General features: G+C 44.1%; 1 protein-coding gene across 2 annotated transcripts in view; it reads right to left on the reverse strand.

Annotated features, from left to right (window-relative positions):
• epha3 (eph receptor A3) overlaps nucleotides 1-13,630 on the reverse strand; it is a 299,166-nt gene that overhangs the window by 49,726 nt on the left and 235,810 nt on the right. For both annotated transcript variants that reach the window (XM_038801693.1, XM_038801692.1), the window contains exons 9-13: nucleotides 12,888-12,955; nucleotides 7,448-7,573; nucleotides 6,315-6,500; nucleotides 4,685-4,746; nucleotides 4,377-4,586 (exon numbers count right to left, since the gene is read on the reverse strand). In XM_038801693.1, the coding sequence (XP_038657621.1) occupies nucleotides 4,377-4,586; nucleotides 4,685-4,746; nucleotides 6,315-6,500; nucleotides 7,448-7,573; nucleotides 12,888-12,955 (652 nt within the window). The remainder of the gene's footprint in view (nucleotides 1-4,376; nucleotides 4,587-4,684; nucleotides 4,747-6,314; nucleotides 6,501-7,447; nucleotides 7,574-12,887; nucleotides 12,956-13,630) is intronic.

Consider the following 13,630-nt stretch of genomic DNA (forward strand, 5'->3'; position numbering starts at 1 on the left):
GTCGCCACATTCCAGCGCCTGTTCGGGGAGGCTGGTACAGGAATTGAACCGTGCTGCTGTCCTGCCTTGGTCTGCTTTAAAAGCCAGCGATTTAGCCCAGTGAGCTAAACCAGCCCTTCATTTTAATAATAATAATCATGATTGTGAACTGTTTCAAATGGGCGATTTGAGAAAAAGTTTCAACTGCAGGTTTTACTGAAGCAGGCTAGAGAGGAAATTGCTGAGGTCTTGACAGAAATCTTTGGATCCTCACCGTCTTCAGTTGATGTCCTGGAGGACTGGAGAATAGCCAATGGACATATTAGCGAGAGGCAACATGGTTTTGTGAGGGGAGGTCATGTCTCACTAACTTGATCGAGTTTTTTGAAGAGTTCACAAAGATGATAGATGCAGGTAGGGCAGTGGATGTTGTCTACATGGACTTCAGTAAGGCCTTTGACAAGGTCCCTCATGGCAGACTAGTACAAAAGGTGAAGTCACACGGGATCAGAGGTGAGCTGGCAAGGTCATAGAAGGCAGAGAGTAGCAATGGAAGGGTGCTTTTCTAATTGGAGGGATGTGACTAGTGGCGTTCCGCAGGGATCAGTGCTGGGACCATTGCTGTTCGTAGTATATATAAATGATTTGGAGGAAAATGTAACTGGTCTAATTAGTAAGTTTGCAGACGACACAAAGGTTGGTGGAATTGCAGATAGCGATGAGGACTGTCAAAGGATACAGCAGGATTTAGATCGTTTGGAGACTTGGGCGGAGAGATGGCAGGTGGAGTTAATCTGGACAAATGTGAGGTAATGCATTTTGGAAGGTCTAATGCAGGTAGGGAATATACAGTGAATGGTAGAACCCTCAAGAGTATTGACAGTCAGAGAGATCTAGGTGTATAGGTCCACAGGTCACTGAAAGGCTTGCCTTAATTGGCCAGGGCATTGAGTACAAGAATTGGCAAGTCATGTTCCAGCTGTATAGAACCTTAGTTAGGCCATACTTGGAGTATAGTGTTCAATTCTGGTCGCCACACTACCAGAAGGATCTGGAGGCTTTAGAGAGGGTGCGGGTGCAGGAGAGATTTACCAGGGTGTTGCCTGGGATGGAGGGTATTAGCTATGAGGAGCGGTTGAATAAACTCGGTTTGTTCTCACTGGAACGACGGAGGTTGAGGGGTCTGATAGAGGTCTACAAAATTATGAGGGGCATAGACAGAGTGGATAGTCAGAGGCTTTTTCCCAGGGTAGAGGGGTCAATTACTAGGGGGCATATGTTTAAGGTGCGAGGGGCAAGGTTTAGAGGAGATGTACGAGGCAAGTTTTTTTACACAGAGGGTACTGGGTGCCTGGAACTCGCTGCTGGAGGAGCGGTGGAAGCAGGGACAATAGTGACATTGAAGGGGCATCTTGACATATACATGAATAGAATGGGAATAGAGGGATACTGAAGATTTTAGTTTAGACGAGCAGCATGGTTGGCACAGGCTTGGAGGGCCGAAGGGCCTGTTCCTGTGCTGTACTTTTCTTTGTTCTTTGCAGCCCTTATTCTACTATGTGGAGGAATGAAGGCTGAGAACTACTGCTGGTAACGTTCTAGCTTAATGTGTTTGTACGACATTCCTCCAACTGTATTTCACCCAGTTTTCACTCAAATAATGAACAACATGAACTCATTGGGTGGAATCTTCCAGGCTCTGGGGAGACAGGTTTGAAGGCAGGGCAGCAAGCAAATTCCAAGAGTCGCAACTCAGGTTGCCTCCCTGCTGTATTTCCCCCTCCAAGTGATCTTGCCGTAGGCGGGTGCACAGCACTTGAGAGACTAACTGAGGGCAGGAGGCTGCCGTTGGTATCTTCTAGTTATCAGTTCTGGCTGTCAAACAGGGCCCCTGCTGAGGCCAAAGTTGGGCAGTATCTTGAGGCAGCCTCCTGCCAGCAGCTGGGGGCTAATAACGTCTTTTCTAACCCCCCTCTAAGAGAGGTGATCTCTTAGCTGCATCTGGGAAAATCACAGGGACAGATGGAATGCACACACATTGGGGCTGGGTTCTGGAAACCCTCTCAAGATTTCCAAACTTCTCATATGTTTGCTGAGTATTGCTGAATCAGTGCTGATATTGTTACTACAGATGAAGAGTAATTATTTCAATGATAGTGTCCAAGCATGGGGTCCATGGAGTTTGCACACAAGAATTGGCAAAGCAAAACTTTGATTATAGAAATTGATAAATTCTTGATTTCTCGAGGAATTAAGGGCTATGGGGAGAGAGCGGGTAAATGGAGTTGAAATCAACCATGATTGAATGGTGGAGTGGACTCGATGGGCCGAATGGCCTTACTTCCACTCCTATGTCTTATGGTCTTATAGAAATTGATAAAACAATGTTCATTAATCTGAGAGCTGATGAAGGATATGTTTTACTTTTCTTATCCAGAGCTGATGAAGGATATATTTTACTTTTCTTATCCAGATAATTGTTGAAAGGTTATGTAAGCCAGTGGAGTTAATGAAGTTCAAGCAATTTTCTCAGGTCACTGTTCATGTACCTGAGCTTTCCCATGGATAACACAAGAGGTTAATTGGTAGTACACTATTATGAAGCATATGAATTATGTCTGGGTTTGAGGTGATGCACCATGTGACATTGTTATATTCTGATGAAAGGAAAGTAGTAATAGATTTATATCTATGCAGATTGAAAATGTTCATGGAGGAATGAAATATTTTGAAATTTGTGATCCTTGCTACCTTAACATACAAAGGGAAATACACGGGATATAAAAAATTTATGTTAAAAAAAGTCACCTTTGAGCTTTTAGTGAATAGGTTATATGTTATGAAACCTCTTGTGCCATATGTGCAGGAGATGTTCATTCTAATAGAGGGGTACAACATTTAAATATCCAGCCAATGAAGACGAGCTCCACCATTATTAATACAGAACATGACTTTAGGTTGACAAGCTTAAGTGAAAGGCCAGCTCAATTGTGCAGTACACAACCAAGCCGGAAAATGTCGCAAAGAAAGAAATAATGCTGGGTATGGTCAGCTTTTAATTTTCAAACGCTGTAAAGGAAAGACTGAGGATCTCAGGATACCAACAATGTTCAGTTGCCAATTGCCTTGGCTGGTAGTAGTTTGGTGAGGGAGTGCTGGATTGGCAGAGAGTGGCCTTTCAGGTGAGGAGTGAAACCAAGGTATCACCTACCCTCTCAGGTTGATGCTAAATACTCCATGGAACTATTAGAGGAAGAGCAAGCAGGCTCTTCCTGCTGTCCTTCCTAACATTTATCCCTCAATTAAAATCTAAAACAGACAATCTGGTCATTAATTTAATTCTAGTTGTATTATGCACCGATTGACCACTGCATTTCCTACATTGCAACAATGATTATTCATCAAAAGTATTCCAATGGATTTTAATCACTTTAGGGCAACCTGGGGTTATTAAAGATGTTAAATGCACATGCAAGTCTTCTTTACGTTTTCTTACTCTCTGAGAAAGAATGCAAGTGGTCGACATTTACTGCCCTCTAAAGGGCAATTAGGGATGGGCAACAAATGCTGGCCTAGCCAGCAACACCCACATCCCATGAACAAATTTTTAACAAGTCAAAGGTGGTGTGATGACTCTTCATTTGAACAATCTGGTGCAATAATATTCGCATCTTGTGGCACAGTGGTAGTGTCCCTACCTCTGAGGTAGAAGCTCCAGGTTCAAGTCTCTGGCACTTGCTAGCCATGGAAGGAGAGTTTGTCAAGTGGCCAAACAGGTTGACTATCACCGCGTAAATCTTTCCAATACACCTATGGCAGTACACTTATGATAAGAGCCTTCTGGTCAGTCAGGACCCACAGAAGATAATGGCAAACCCACTGCACTACCCTGCCAAACATAACCATGAGCCAACACATGGAAGTCAGTGGCTGTCAATGCCCTGTTGGGCATTGGTACCTGAAAAGGGAGAGAGAGATGCAGCAAGGAGGAGAAGACTGTTGCACACTTGCAGCTTGGAAGGATCAACAGAGGAAAGCTTAGGGAGCACACACCACAATGCTATCGATAAATGAGAGGATGACAGGTGAGATTACAGTGTACAGAGAGAGAGAGGTTGGGCCTGGAGGTGAGAGAGGAATTGCACAAAGAAGATAAGCTTATTTTGTATTTAAGATTATGTACCAGTTGTGCTTTTGCAGTTGCCATGTAATCTTACTCCTTACAGCAAAGGGACACAGGTCAAAAACACAACCTGTTAGGGCCACATCGCTTGAGTGAACCATCAGCTTCTACCCACTCTATGTCTTGATTATTTATCTAGATATGAAATATTACACTGAAATGTAACAAGAGACAGGATCACAGGCATGAGCTGAGAAGAAGGATAGTTTCTTACCCGTGTTGTGTACGCAGCTTCAGGGTCATCTTCAAGGACCCTGGAGAGTCCAAAGTCAGACACTTTACACACCAGGTTGCTGTTGACAAGGATATTGCGAGCAGCTAAGTCCCGATGCACGTAGCCCATGTCAGACAGGTACTTCATACCAGAAGCTATCCCCCGAAGCATTCCAACAAGCTGGATGACTGTGAACTGGGCATCATGCTTCTGAAAGACAATGGATAAAGTTTTTCAGTGAAGTTTGAAGCCTATGAGTAAGATGTTCATTTGAACTGCTGCACCTGGTGAGTCATCGGTCTGCTTACCCTGAGAAAACTGTCCAAGGAACCATTTTCCATGTATTCTGTAACAATCATGACAGGCTTACCTAAAGGAAAGAAGCCACAAATAAAAGAAAAATGCAATGTGATATATGTTGGAATTAACAAGTCTTATCCTGTTTAAGCTCTGTGTTGATGGCATTGTGGCTGTTACTGTGCCTTTAACAATAACTACCCTAGAGTACAGTGGATGCTGGGACAGTGAGTAAATTTAAGGAGTTAGACATATTTTTAATTGGTAAGGGGCTGAGGGGTTGAAGGGTTATGGTGAATGGGCAGAATGTGGAGTTAAGGGCAGGATGAGATCAGCCATGATCGAATGGCAAAGCAGACTTGATGGGCCAAATAGCCTAATTCTGCTCCTATATCTTATGAATTTATGAATAAACAATAAAAAAACAAAGTCTCTTTGATAGCTGGGTCGATTTGCACCCAAAACAGGACTTTCTTTTGTTAAATTGTGCCCGTGATCTTAATTACTTTTGGCAAGAGGGACATTAGGGACATGATGCATTGGTCTCTGGGAAGAAAGCGATGCAAGGGGCTGGTTTAGCACAGTGGGCTAAACAGCTGGCTTGTAATGCAGAACAATGTCAGCAGCGCGGGTTCAATTCCCGTACCAGCCTCCCCGAACAGGCGCCAGAATGTGGCGACTAGGGGCTTTTCACAGTAACTTCATTGAAGCCTACTTGTGACAATAAGCAATTATTATTATTATGTCAAGTTAACCACACTGATTCAAACTCTTCCAGGATTAACTCTGAGGGAAGATTTCCCTAATGCACTCGCATAATCGAATTGCTGGCTTATTATAGGAAAACTACGCAGGGATCAGTACATGTGCATGTTCTGTTCATTAATGGAATTGGATGGGAAAATGAAGATGGCCTTCGAGCACAAATTTTCCTGTACTCGTTGTGCTCCAATATCCACAAGAGCTGGAACACGAGAACCCGTCCCGAGATGTCTTATGTCTTCTCAAGACAAGAGCTGTAAAATACCATCTGAATCATCAAACATATACTTTGAAATCAGCAAGTATAATGTTTCCTATGTTCACACTTGTTTTTTTTTCGAGGTGTGTAAATTTACTTTACTCTGGTATTAAGGGACCAGTTCGGTTAACACCTACGAACAACTGAACAAAACAGTAATAGAGTTGAATTGAATTGGATGTTTTTCCACTGTCTTCACCTGTTAACACAAGCCTAGTGGACATGGAGCAACCAAGGAAAGATAAACTTGCAAATCAAATCCCTATAAAGGACAATGAAGAAATCCAGGTCCAGAAGATGAGGGAGACTTGGAAAAAGTAAACCCAGCATAGGTGCACGAATGAGATCAGTTTGGGACATTCCTTTGTTTTAAATGGCATTCCATTGTAAGTGTTCATGTCAGATCAGTTAGGTATGTGAAAGTATTCAGAATGCATATGGCTTTGGTATTGGCAATGAAGTGGCAAATGGTATTAATAAGTTTTGGCATCCTCTATTCCACAGTCAAACATTTCTCTACATGCCATAGGGAAGTTCATTTGCTCACTTGTCTATCCAATTGAAGACATATGGAGAATATTTTTTTTTAAATGTTGGTTATATAAAAGTCGATCCCTTACATTTTGTCACCACTCCTTCCAGATGAATGATATTTGGGTGATCAAATTGTCCCATAATGCTTGCCTCACTCAGGAAATCTCGCCTTTGTTTCTCGGTATAACCAACTTTAAGTGTTTTGATGGCTACTGAGATCTCCTTTTTGGAGGGTAGCTTCAGACGTCCACTGCACACTTCTCCAAATTCTCCTGCAGTATGAAAAAAATGATTCTGTCAGTACTTTCATAATAAAGCTCAAGATTCCATTCATTTGACATCATATTAAAAGAGTTGTTCAAATCAAGAATTAGTCATGCTTCCTCTGATATACATTTTGATCCAGTTTAAAAATGACTCTCAGACAATGTTGGACAGCTGATGGCACTCCTGCAGTATACCCAAGGTGGCAATTGAAGCTATGTATGGATAGCTAGTGTGAATGGGGTTAGGCACCACTGCACAAGCTGAATCCCTGTTTCAAGATGCCCTCATATTTTCATTTACAGGCTGTCCATAATGCAGCCGAGTGTCTGTGCTGTGGCAACTGAATGGGAGGCCTTCCTTTAAAACCAAACAATTTTGTTGCTTCACAGCGCCAGGGTCCCACGTTCTATTCCCGCTTGGGTCACTTCCAGTGCGGAGTTTGCACGTTCTCCCTGTGTCTGCGTGTGTTTCCTCCGGATGATCTAGTTTCCTCCCACAAGTCGCAAAAGGCATGCTGTTAGGTGAATTGGACATTCTGAATTCTCCCTCTGTGTACCCGAACAGGCGCCGGAGTGTGGCGGCAAGGGGCTTTTCACAGTAACTTCATTGCAGTGTTAATGTAAGCCTACTTGTGACGATAATAAAAATTATTATTATTACTCCCTCTGTTTCTAGCACTATCTTATGCACCCTTACCTTATCCCATAACACAGACTGGGCAATCAGATGTCCTCTAGCTCATGCACCCAAAATTCCTGGTGCTAAAAATGCATCAGGAGCAATAAGACTCAAATGCCAGAGAATTACGTAAATGAGCCGACCTGTCTTTTGTGCACAGAACAATCTGTGCCTGGACAACATTGACATAACCTTCAACATTGACATAACCTTCAGCAATGACATAACCTTTATTGGCAATTGCAGTTATTTCATAATATGTGGAATTTAGTACCTGCACCAACAACTTTATCAATAGATATGGAGGAAGAATCCAGTTCCTTGGCAAACTCATGGACTGCTTGGCTGGGGTCCTCATAAGTGTGTGGATCCACATATGTTCGTAGGCCTGGAAGTTTAACTGTTAACACAAAAGTTGAGAAATATCACACACAGCCATGACATTAACACAACTTAACAATTTTCACAACATTGCTGCTTCCACAGTTAATCACTGTGAAGAGAGCAGATACAAAAGATGTTTGGCAACTTCTCCTGTTGCCTCAAACATTTCCGATTCAGTAGTGTTACTGAATAATTTCAAAAATTCTTTGTAGTTCCTATAAAATCATATTTTCATTTTCCCACTCCTCCATATTTTCATTTTCCCACTCCTCCATTTATAATTTTTCATCAATTCGACTGCCAAAATCGCTAACCAGTCCATCTAAGATATATAAGAGCAGACTAGGAAGATTCACTCATCCTCCCTCTACAAAAGCACCTGTCGTAGTGTAACACCTCTAAGACATAGGCATGTATGGCTATACAGGCAATAGTGATTAGGCAGAGCATACTTTTCAGTATGCTGTGATGAAGACCATAAGGTGGTTCATGTTAAGTCCGATTTAGAGATTTAGAATACAATTTCTATCAATCAATGTTTGATGGAAATATCTTCCTAGTTGCATATGATCCTTTTTCTATTTCTTCTTCTGTCTCTGTCAAAGGCAGCACAGTAGCATATTGGTTAGCACAATTGCTTCACAGCTCCAGGGTCCCAGGTTTGATTATCGGCTTGGGTCACTGTCTGTGTGGAGTCTGCACGTTCTCCCAGTGTGTGCGTGGGTTTCCTCCAGGTACTCCGGTTTCCTCCCATAGTCTAAAGATGTGCAGGTTAGGTGGATTGGACATGCTAAATTGCCCTTAGTGTCCAAAATTACCCTTAGTGTTGGATGGGGTTACTGGGTTATGGGGATAGGGTGGAGGTGTGGGCTTGGGTAGTGTGCTCTTTCCAAGAGCCGGTGCAGACTCGATGGGCCAAATGGCCTCCTTCTGCACTGTAAATTCTATGATTCTGACTGATTCTCCTGGTATTTGTACTTTTCTCTAGATAGCATATTTGCAATAAAACTGTAGGCTTGGATTATTTTGAATCTAACCCTGACAGGGTTAGAGAGCAATCATCCCCTTGATCTGTCCAGGCAGTAGAATTCTGCTTCAGTCTGCCACTTGTATGCTGTAACAGAATTTGAGTGAAGGTATGAACTTCATTCCTGTTTGGGGAGTTTTTCATTGCTGTCAATAGTCTTCTAGGAAGAAGTCTAGATTCTCTTGCAACTAACCAACCAGCCTGCCACAAGCAAGAAAAGAGGATGCTGGAAAAGTTCAGTAGGTCTGGCAGCACCTGTAGGGAGAGACTGCGCCGAATTGAGGACAAATTTCTGCTCTCAAACTGTGGTGAATCTTTGGGATTCTTTACCTCAGGAAGCTGTGGAGGCCAAGTCCTTGAATATTTCCAAGGTTGAGATCGATCAGATTTTTAACCAATAGGGGAATTAAGGGTTACAGAGATGAGACAGGAATGTGGACTCAGTGAGTGTTGATCAGCCATGATCTTATTAAATTGGTGGAGCAGGCTCAGAGGGCTGAATAGCCTATTCCTGCACCTATTTCTTATTGTCTGATGGTCAGGGTTAATGTTTCAAAATGTTAACTCTGCTTTCTTTCCTGACAGATGCTACCAGACCTGCTGGGTTTTTCCAACATCCTCTGTTCTGGTTACAGATTCCAGCATCCGCAGTATTTTGCTTACAACCAGTTTACCTGCACATTCATGCTGTTCTGGTGCCTGACTGGAATATGAAGCTAGTGTAATTGCTGCCAGGTGTAATCTGGTTATGGACAGTGTGACAAGGAAAGACTGGAGAGTACTTTAGCTTTGAAAAGGTTGTACGAGAGAGATAATTTGATAGAAATCTATTAAATAATAAATGATATACAAAAAGCAAATTTGAAAAGTTATTTCAAACAAAGTTGCGACACTGGGGCATGGGGCACACGCTCAAAGTAGTTCAAGATAAGAACTGATAACCAGGAAATTATTTTTCACACTAAGAGTGAGCAACATATTAAACTGGGTGGCAATAGGGGTGCAGGAGGAGAATCATTTAAGGGGCAACTTGATGACATCATGGAATCTGTTGATGTTGTTTGGATGGATGAACGATCAGACATGTAAAAATATCCCCAAGCATAATCATCATGTGATTGTTCTACATTAATTGGTTTTGGTGGTCCAGCACATACTTGCACAAAGATTGCATGAGAGCATGGTTTATTGATATACACTATGGGCAGAATTGTGTACTCTTCCAAGGTGGGTTCCGAGGTAGGGCGGAGTGGGATATAAAATTGAATGGATGGGATTCCCCCGGGGAACCCGCCCACCCAAACCCGGATGTAATTTCATGCCTTGGGTTGGAAATCAGCCCATTCACCTATTAAGACCCTTAAGTGGCCACTTAAAGGACGTATCACACCCAGCCTCATTCTTTAGGCTGCCGGAAATGGGTGCAGGGAGATTGGGAAAGTGACATTTGTACTTTTCCGCATCTCAGGCGGGATGTGGGAGGAAGGTGCCTCACTTTAAAAGCACCCTCAGAGATGGGACTCTGGAACCCCTTCCCACTTGGCCAACCCCCTACACCTTGATTGCCGCCCTCCTCCTGACCCCCCTGAATGTATCTAACATCCAGCCCATGGGACACCTGGAGGGGCGGGATTCTCCTGGAGGATCCCAGCTCTGAGACTTACCTGTTCGAAGGTCCGAGACATATAGGTCGGGATCCACCCTTCTGGGAATTACGTCCCCACGCCGGCGGGAAAACCGTCGCCAATGACTCAGGAATTCTCAGCTTTCTAGGGAGCTAGGTTGATGGCGGAAGGGTTGGCATCGTTCCAACCGGCGGTGAAGGGATGGCACGAGTTCGCGCATGTGCGGAATGGCCGACGTGATTCTGCGCATGCACGGACCGGCTGGCATATTCTCGCGCATGCTCGGGGTGTTCTCTTCTCTGCGCGGTCCCCGGGCAATATGGCAGAGCCCTACAGGGGCCCGGTGCGGAAGGAAGAAGTGCCCCTATGGAAAAAGCCCGCCCGCAGATTGGTGGGCCCCGATCGTGGGCCAGGCCTCCATGGGAGCCCCCCCGGCATGGGATCCCGCCGCACCCTCCCCGAGGACCGCCCACGCATACTCACCTGCCAGGTCCCACCGGTGCGTGAGTGGAGTGATTCACGCTGGCGGGACTGGCCAAAGATGGACGGCCACTCGGCACATCGGGGCCCGGAGAATCGCTTGGGGGGGGGCGCTGTCAACGGCCCCCGACCGGCGTGGCGGCGATCCGGCCCCCGTCCGAAAACCGGCGCCGGAGAATACGCAGCAAGCGTCGAGGCTGCGGGGCGGGATTCGCTCCTCCCACTGGGGCTTCTCCGATCCGGGGGGAGGGGGGGGGTCAGAGTATCCAGCCCATAGTTCCAGGCAGAGTGCTGTAGTACCACTTCTGGCCACTACAGTACTGTGCCTGGCTGGGTTTAAGAGCCAAGAGCAAATCTGATTGACCGACAGCTCTCACAGGTGTTTCTTCCTTCCAAGAGCGGACAGAAGTCCTGCCCACTGCCAATCAATGCTCAAACGAGCATTAAATGGCAGTGGGAGTGTGTGAGTCGCTGCCAGCACATTAGGTGTCAACTTTCAGTATGGTCAGCGTCAATAGCTCATCCTTAAAACTCTACCATTGGATTTGCTGTTAGACCTTCATGGCTACATTGGTGCTAATAGTGAGGCCCTGTACTTTTCCAAAACTGCCATCTGGTAAAAGTGTTGTCCAATCCTTTCCTGTTGTCTTGTTTCCATGGTAAAGTGTTTCCCAGATCTTCCCGTGCTGTATTAGTCAATCGCAGACAAACTATGGTAACATGTTACATCGATGTTGGCCAGCAATGATCCAGTTGCATAAAAATTCAATGTAGTGGTTACCCTCATTCAGTGTGGACATGGGTTGCTTTGGGATAAATGTTGTTGAGGTTAGGTTTGAGGACATGCCATAACTCTTGCAACAGGAATGGGAAATTTCTTCAACCACTGGCTGGGTCTGAAAACTTTAGCTTGAACCTAAACAACCTGACATTAAAGGGGCAGGTTCAGCTCATTTCACATCACTACCCCTAACACCGCAAACTTTGCACTCGATCAATTTGAATGGGGAGTAAGATTGGATGATTCTAAAACAGGTGTCAGATGTGAATTTGCCTTATGTCCTCGCAGTAGATTAGATTTGGTTCCTGGGGCAAGCTGAAGTGTTTGCACCAGTTCTATATTATCAGTCCATGTACTAAATGAGTCTTTTGCAATATTACAGCAATAAACAATAGAAGAAAACGATGCTTCAACGATAAAGCAGTAACTGCTGTGTGAAATGTCCCCCAAAAATTCAAGCTCACATTGCAATAGCATGAGTGAGCTCTCTGAGCGCATACAAGATGAATTCCTCCTTTATATCACTGCTGTAAAGTAAAAGAAAAGGGTGGTCTTGGGGGGTGGCACAATGGCGCAGTGGTTAGGACTGCTGCCTCACAGCACCAGAGGCCTGAGTTCAATTCTAGCCTTGGGTGACACTGTGGAGTTTGTACGTTCTCCCCGTATCTGCGTGGGTTTCCTCCGGGTGCCCCGGTTTCCTCCAGCTCATTTGGATTGGCCATGCCAAATTGCCCCTTAGTGTTCAAAGATATGCAAGTTAGGTGGGGTTACGAGGATAGGGCAGAGAGTGGGCTCAGGTAGAGTGCCCTTTCAGAGGGTCGCGCAGACTCGATGAGCTGAATCGCTCCCTTCTGCACTGCAGGGATTATATGGAATTCTTGAGTGTTGAAACAATTAATCGGAATATAATCAGTGCAAGTGATGGAAGGATTGTACTTTTAAAATATTAGTGGATGTACATTTAGCCTGTTTCTATGGATGAGATTTTCCAGTCATTCCTGCCAACAGGTATTTACAGTCCCGGCGATGGCGACCATCTGCTGCAGGTTCCCTGGTGGTGAAGGGTGTGAACAACAGGGAAGCCCGTTGACGGTGGTTGGACCGAAGGTGTCATCGCTGATGCCTCCGCTGCCGCCAAACTCCCCACGGGAAATCCTGCCCTCTGACCTTTCTTGAAAGAGCAATAGGAACTTTCATTTATATTCAAAAAGATCATTACTCACCTTCAGGATGTCCCAAAACACTTCATAGCTATTAAAATCTTTTAGACATGTTACCTCTTTTGGAATGTGAACAAATGCTACATTAGTGAACAGTAAAATCCCAGAAACAGTACAGAAGTAAATGAGATGCTGTCTGACTTGCTGAGGTTTTTTTGTGGTAATTATTTGTAAAATATTTGCAGTTCAATACTTACTGTGACCATTTGGGTAATATATTCTTTTGTCATCAGAAATATGCTTTGATTTGTTATATCCACAGAACCTGCAAAATAAATCAAACAAAATCAAACACTAGGATTAATCAAACATTTCATTATTTCATTGCACTGAAAGATTATTTAACTTTCACAGGTGCCAAATGTTTCATTAACAAGTGTTCCTTTCATAGAAATGTATAAAGCTCTGAGCGTACTCCAAAATGTCAACTCCAGGTATTTTTCCAAAGCTGCTTGATGTTCCCCTTGTGGTTTACCTTACCGCTTCCAGTGATTATTACACCATGATTCCATATATCTGCGACAAAATTGAACTGTGATTGATTTTTGGCATAAGGCAACATGTTTTGATTCCATTTGTGAGCTCAGACAAGGTTGGGAAGTAATTCTATACCTTCTCCCTGTACTATTTCCTCTTTACCCCTTATATTTAATGTTTGATGAATAATTCTTATCCCTCTGGTTAGGGTAACCCATGTTCACTTATTAAGACATCTGACTGGTTCTATTGGATTGCAAAGCAGTATAAGACCATAAGATACAGGAGAAGAATTAGGCCATTCAGCCCATCGAGTCTGCTCCACTATTCAATCATGGCTGATACTTTCACCATCCCCCTTCTCCGACTTGCTCCCCATAACCCCTGATCCCCTTATTAATCAACATCCTATTTATCTCAGTCTTAAGGACACTCAGTGACTCCACAGCCTTCTGCGGCAATG

The sequence above is a fragment of the Scyliorhinus canicula genome, chromosome 7, assembly GCF_902713615.1.
Source record: "Scyliorhinus canicula chromosome 7, sScyCan1.1, whole genome shotgun sequence".
Classification (NCBI taxonomy): Eukaryota; Metazoa; Chordata; class Chondrichthyes; order Carcharhiniformes; family Scyliorhinidae; genus Scyliorhinus; species Scyliorhinus canicula.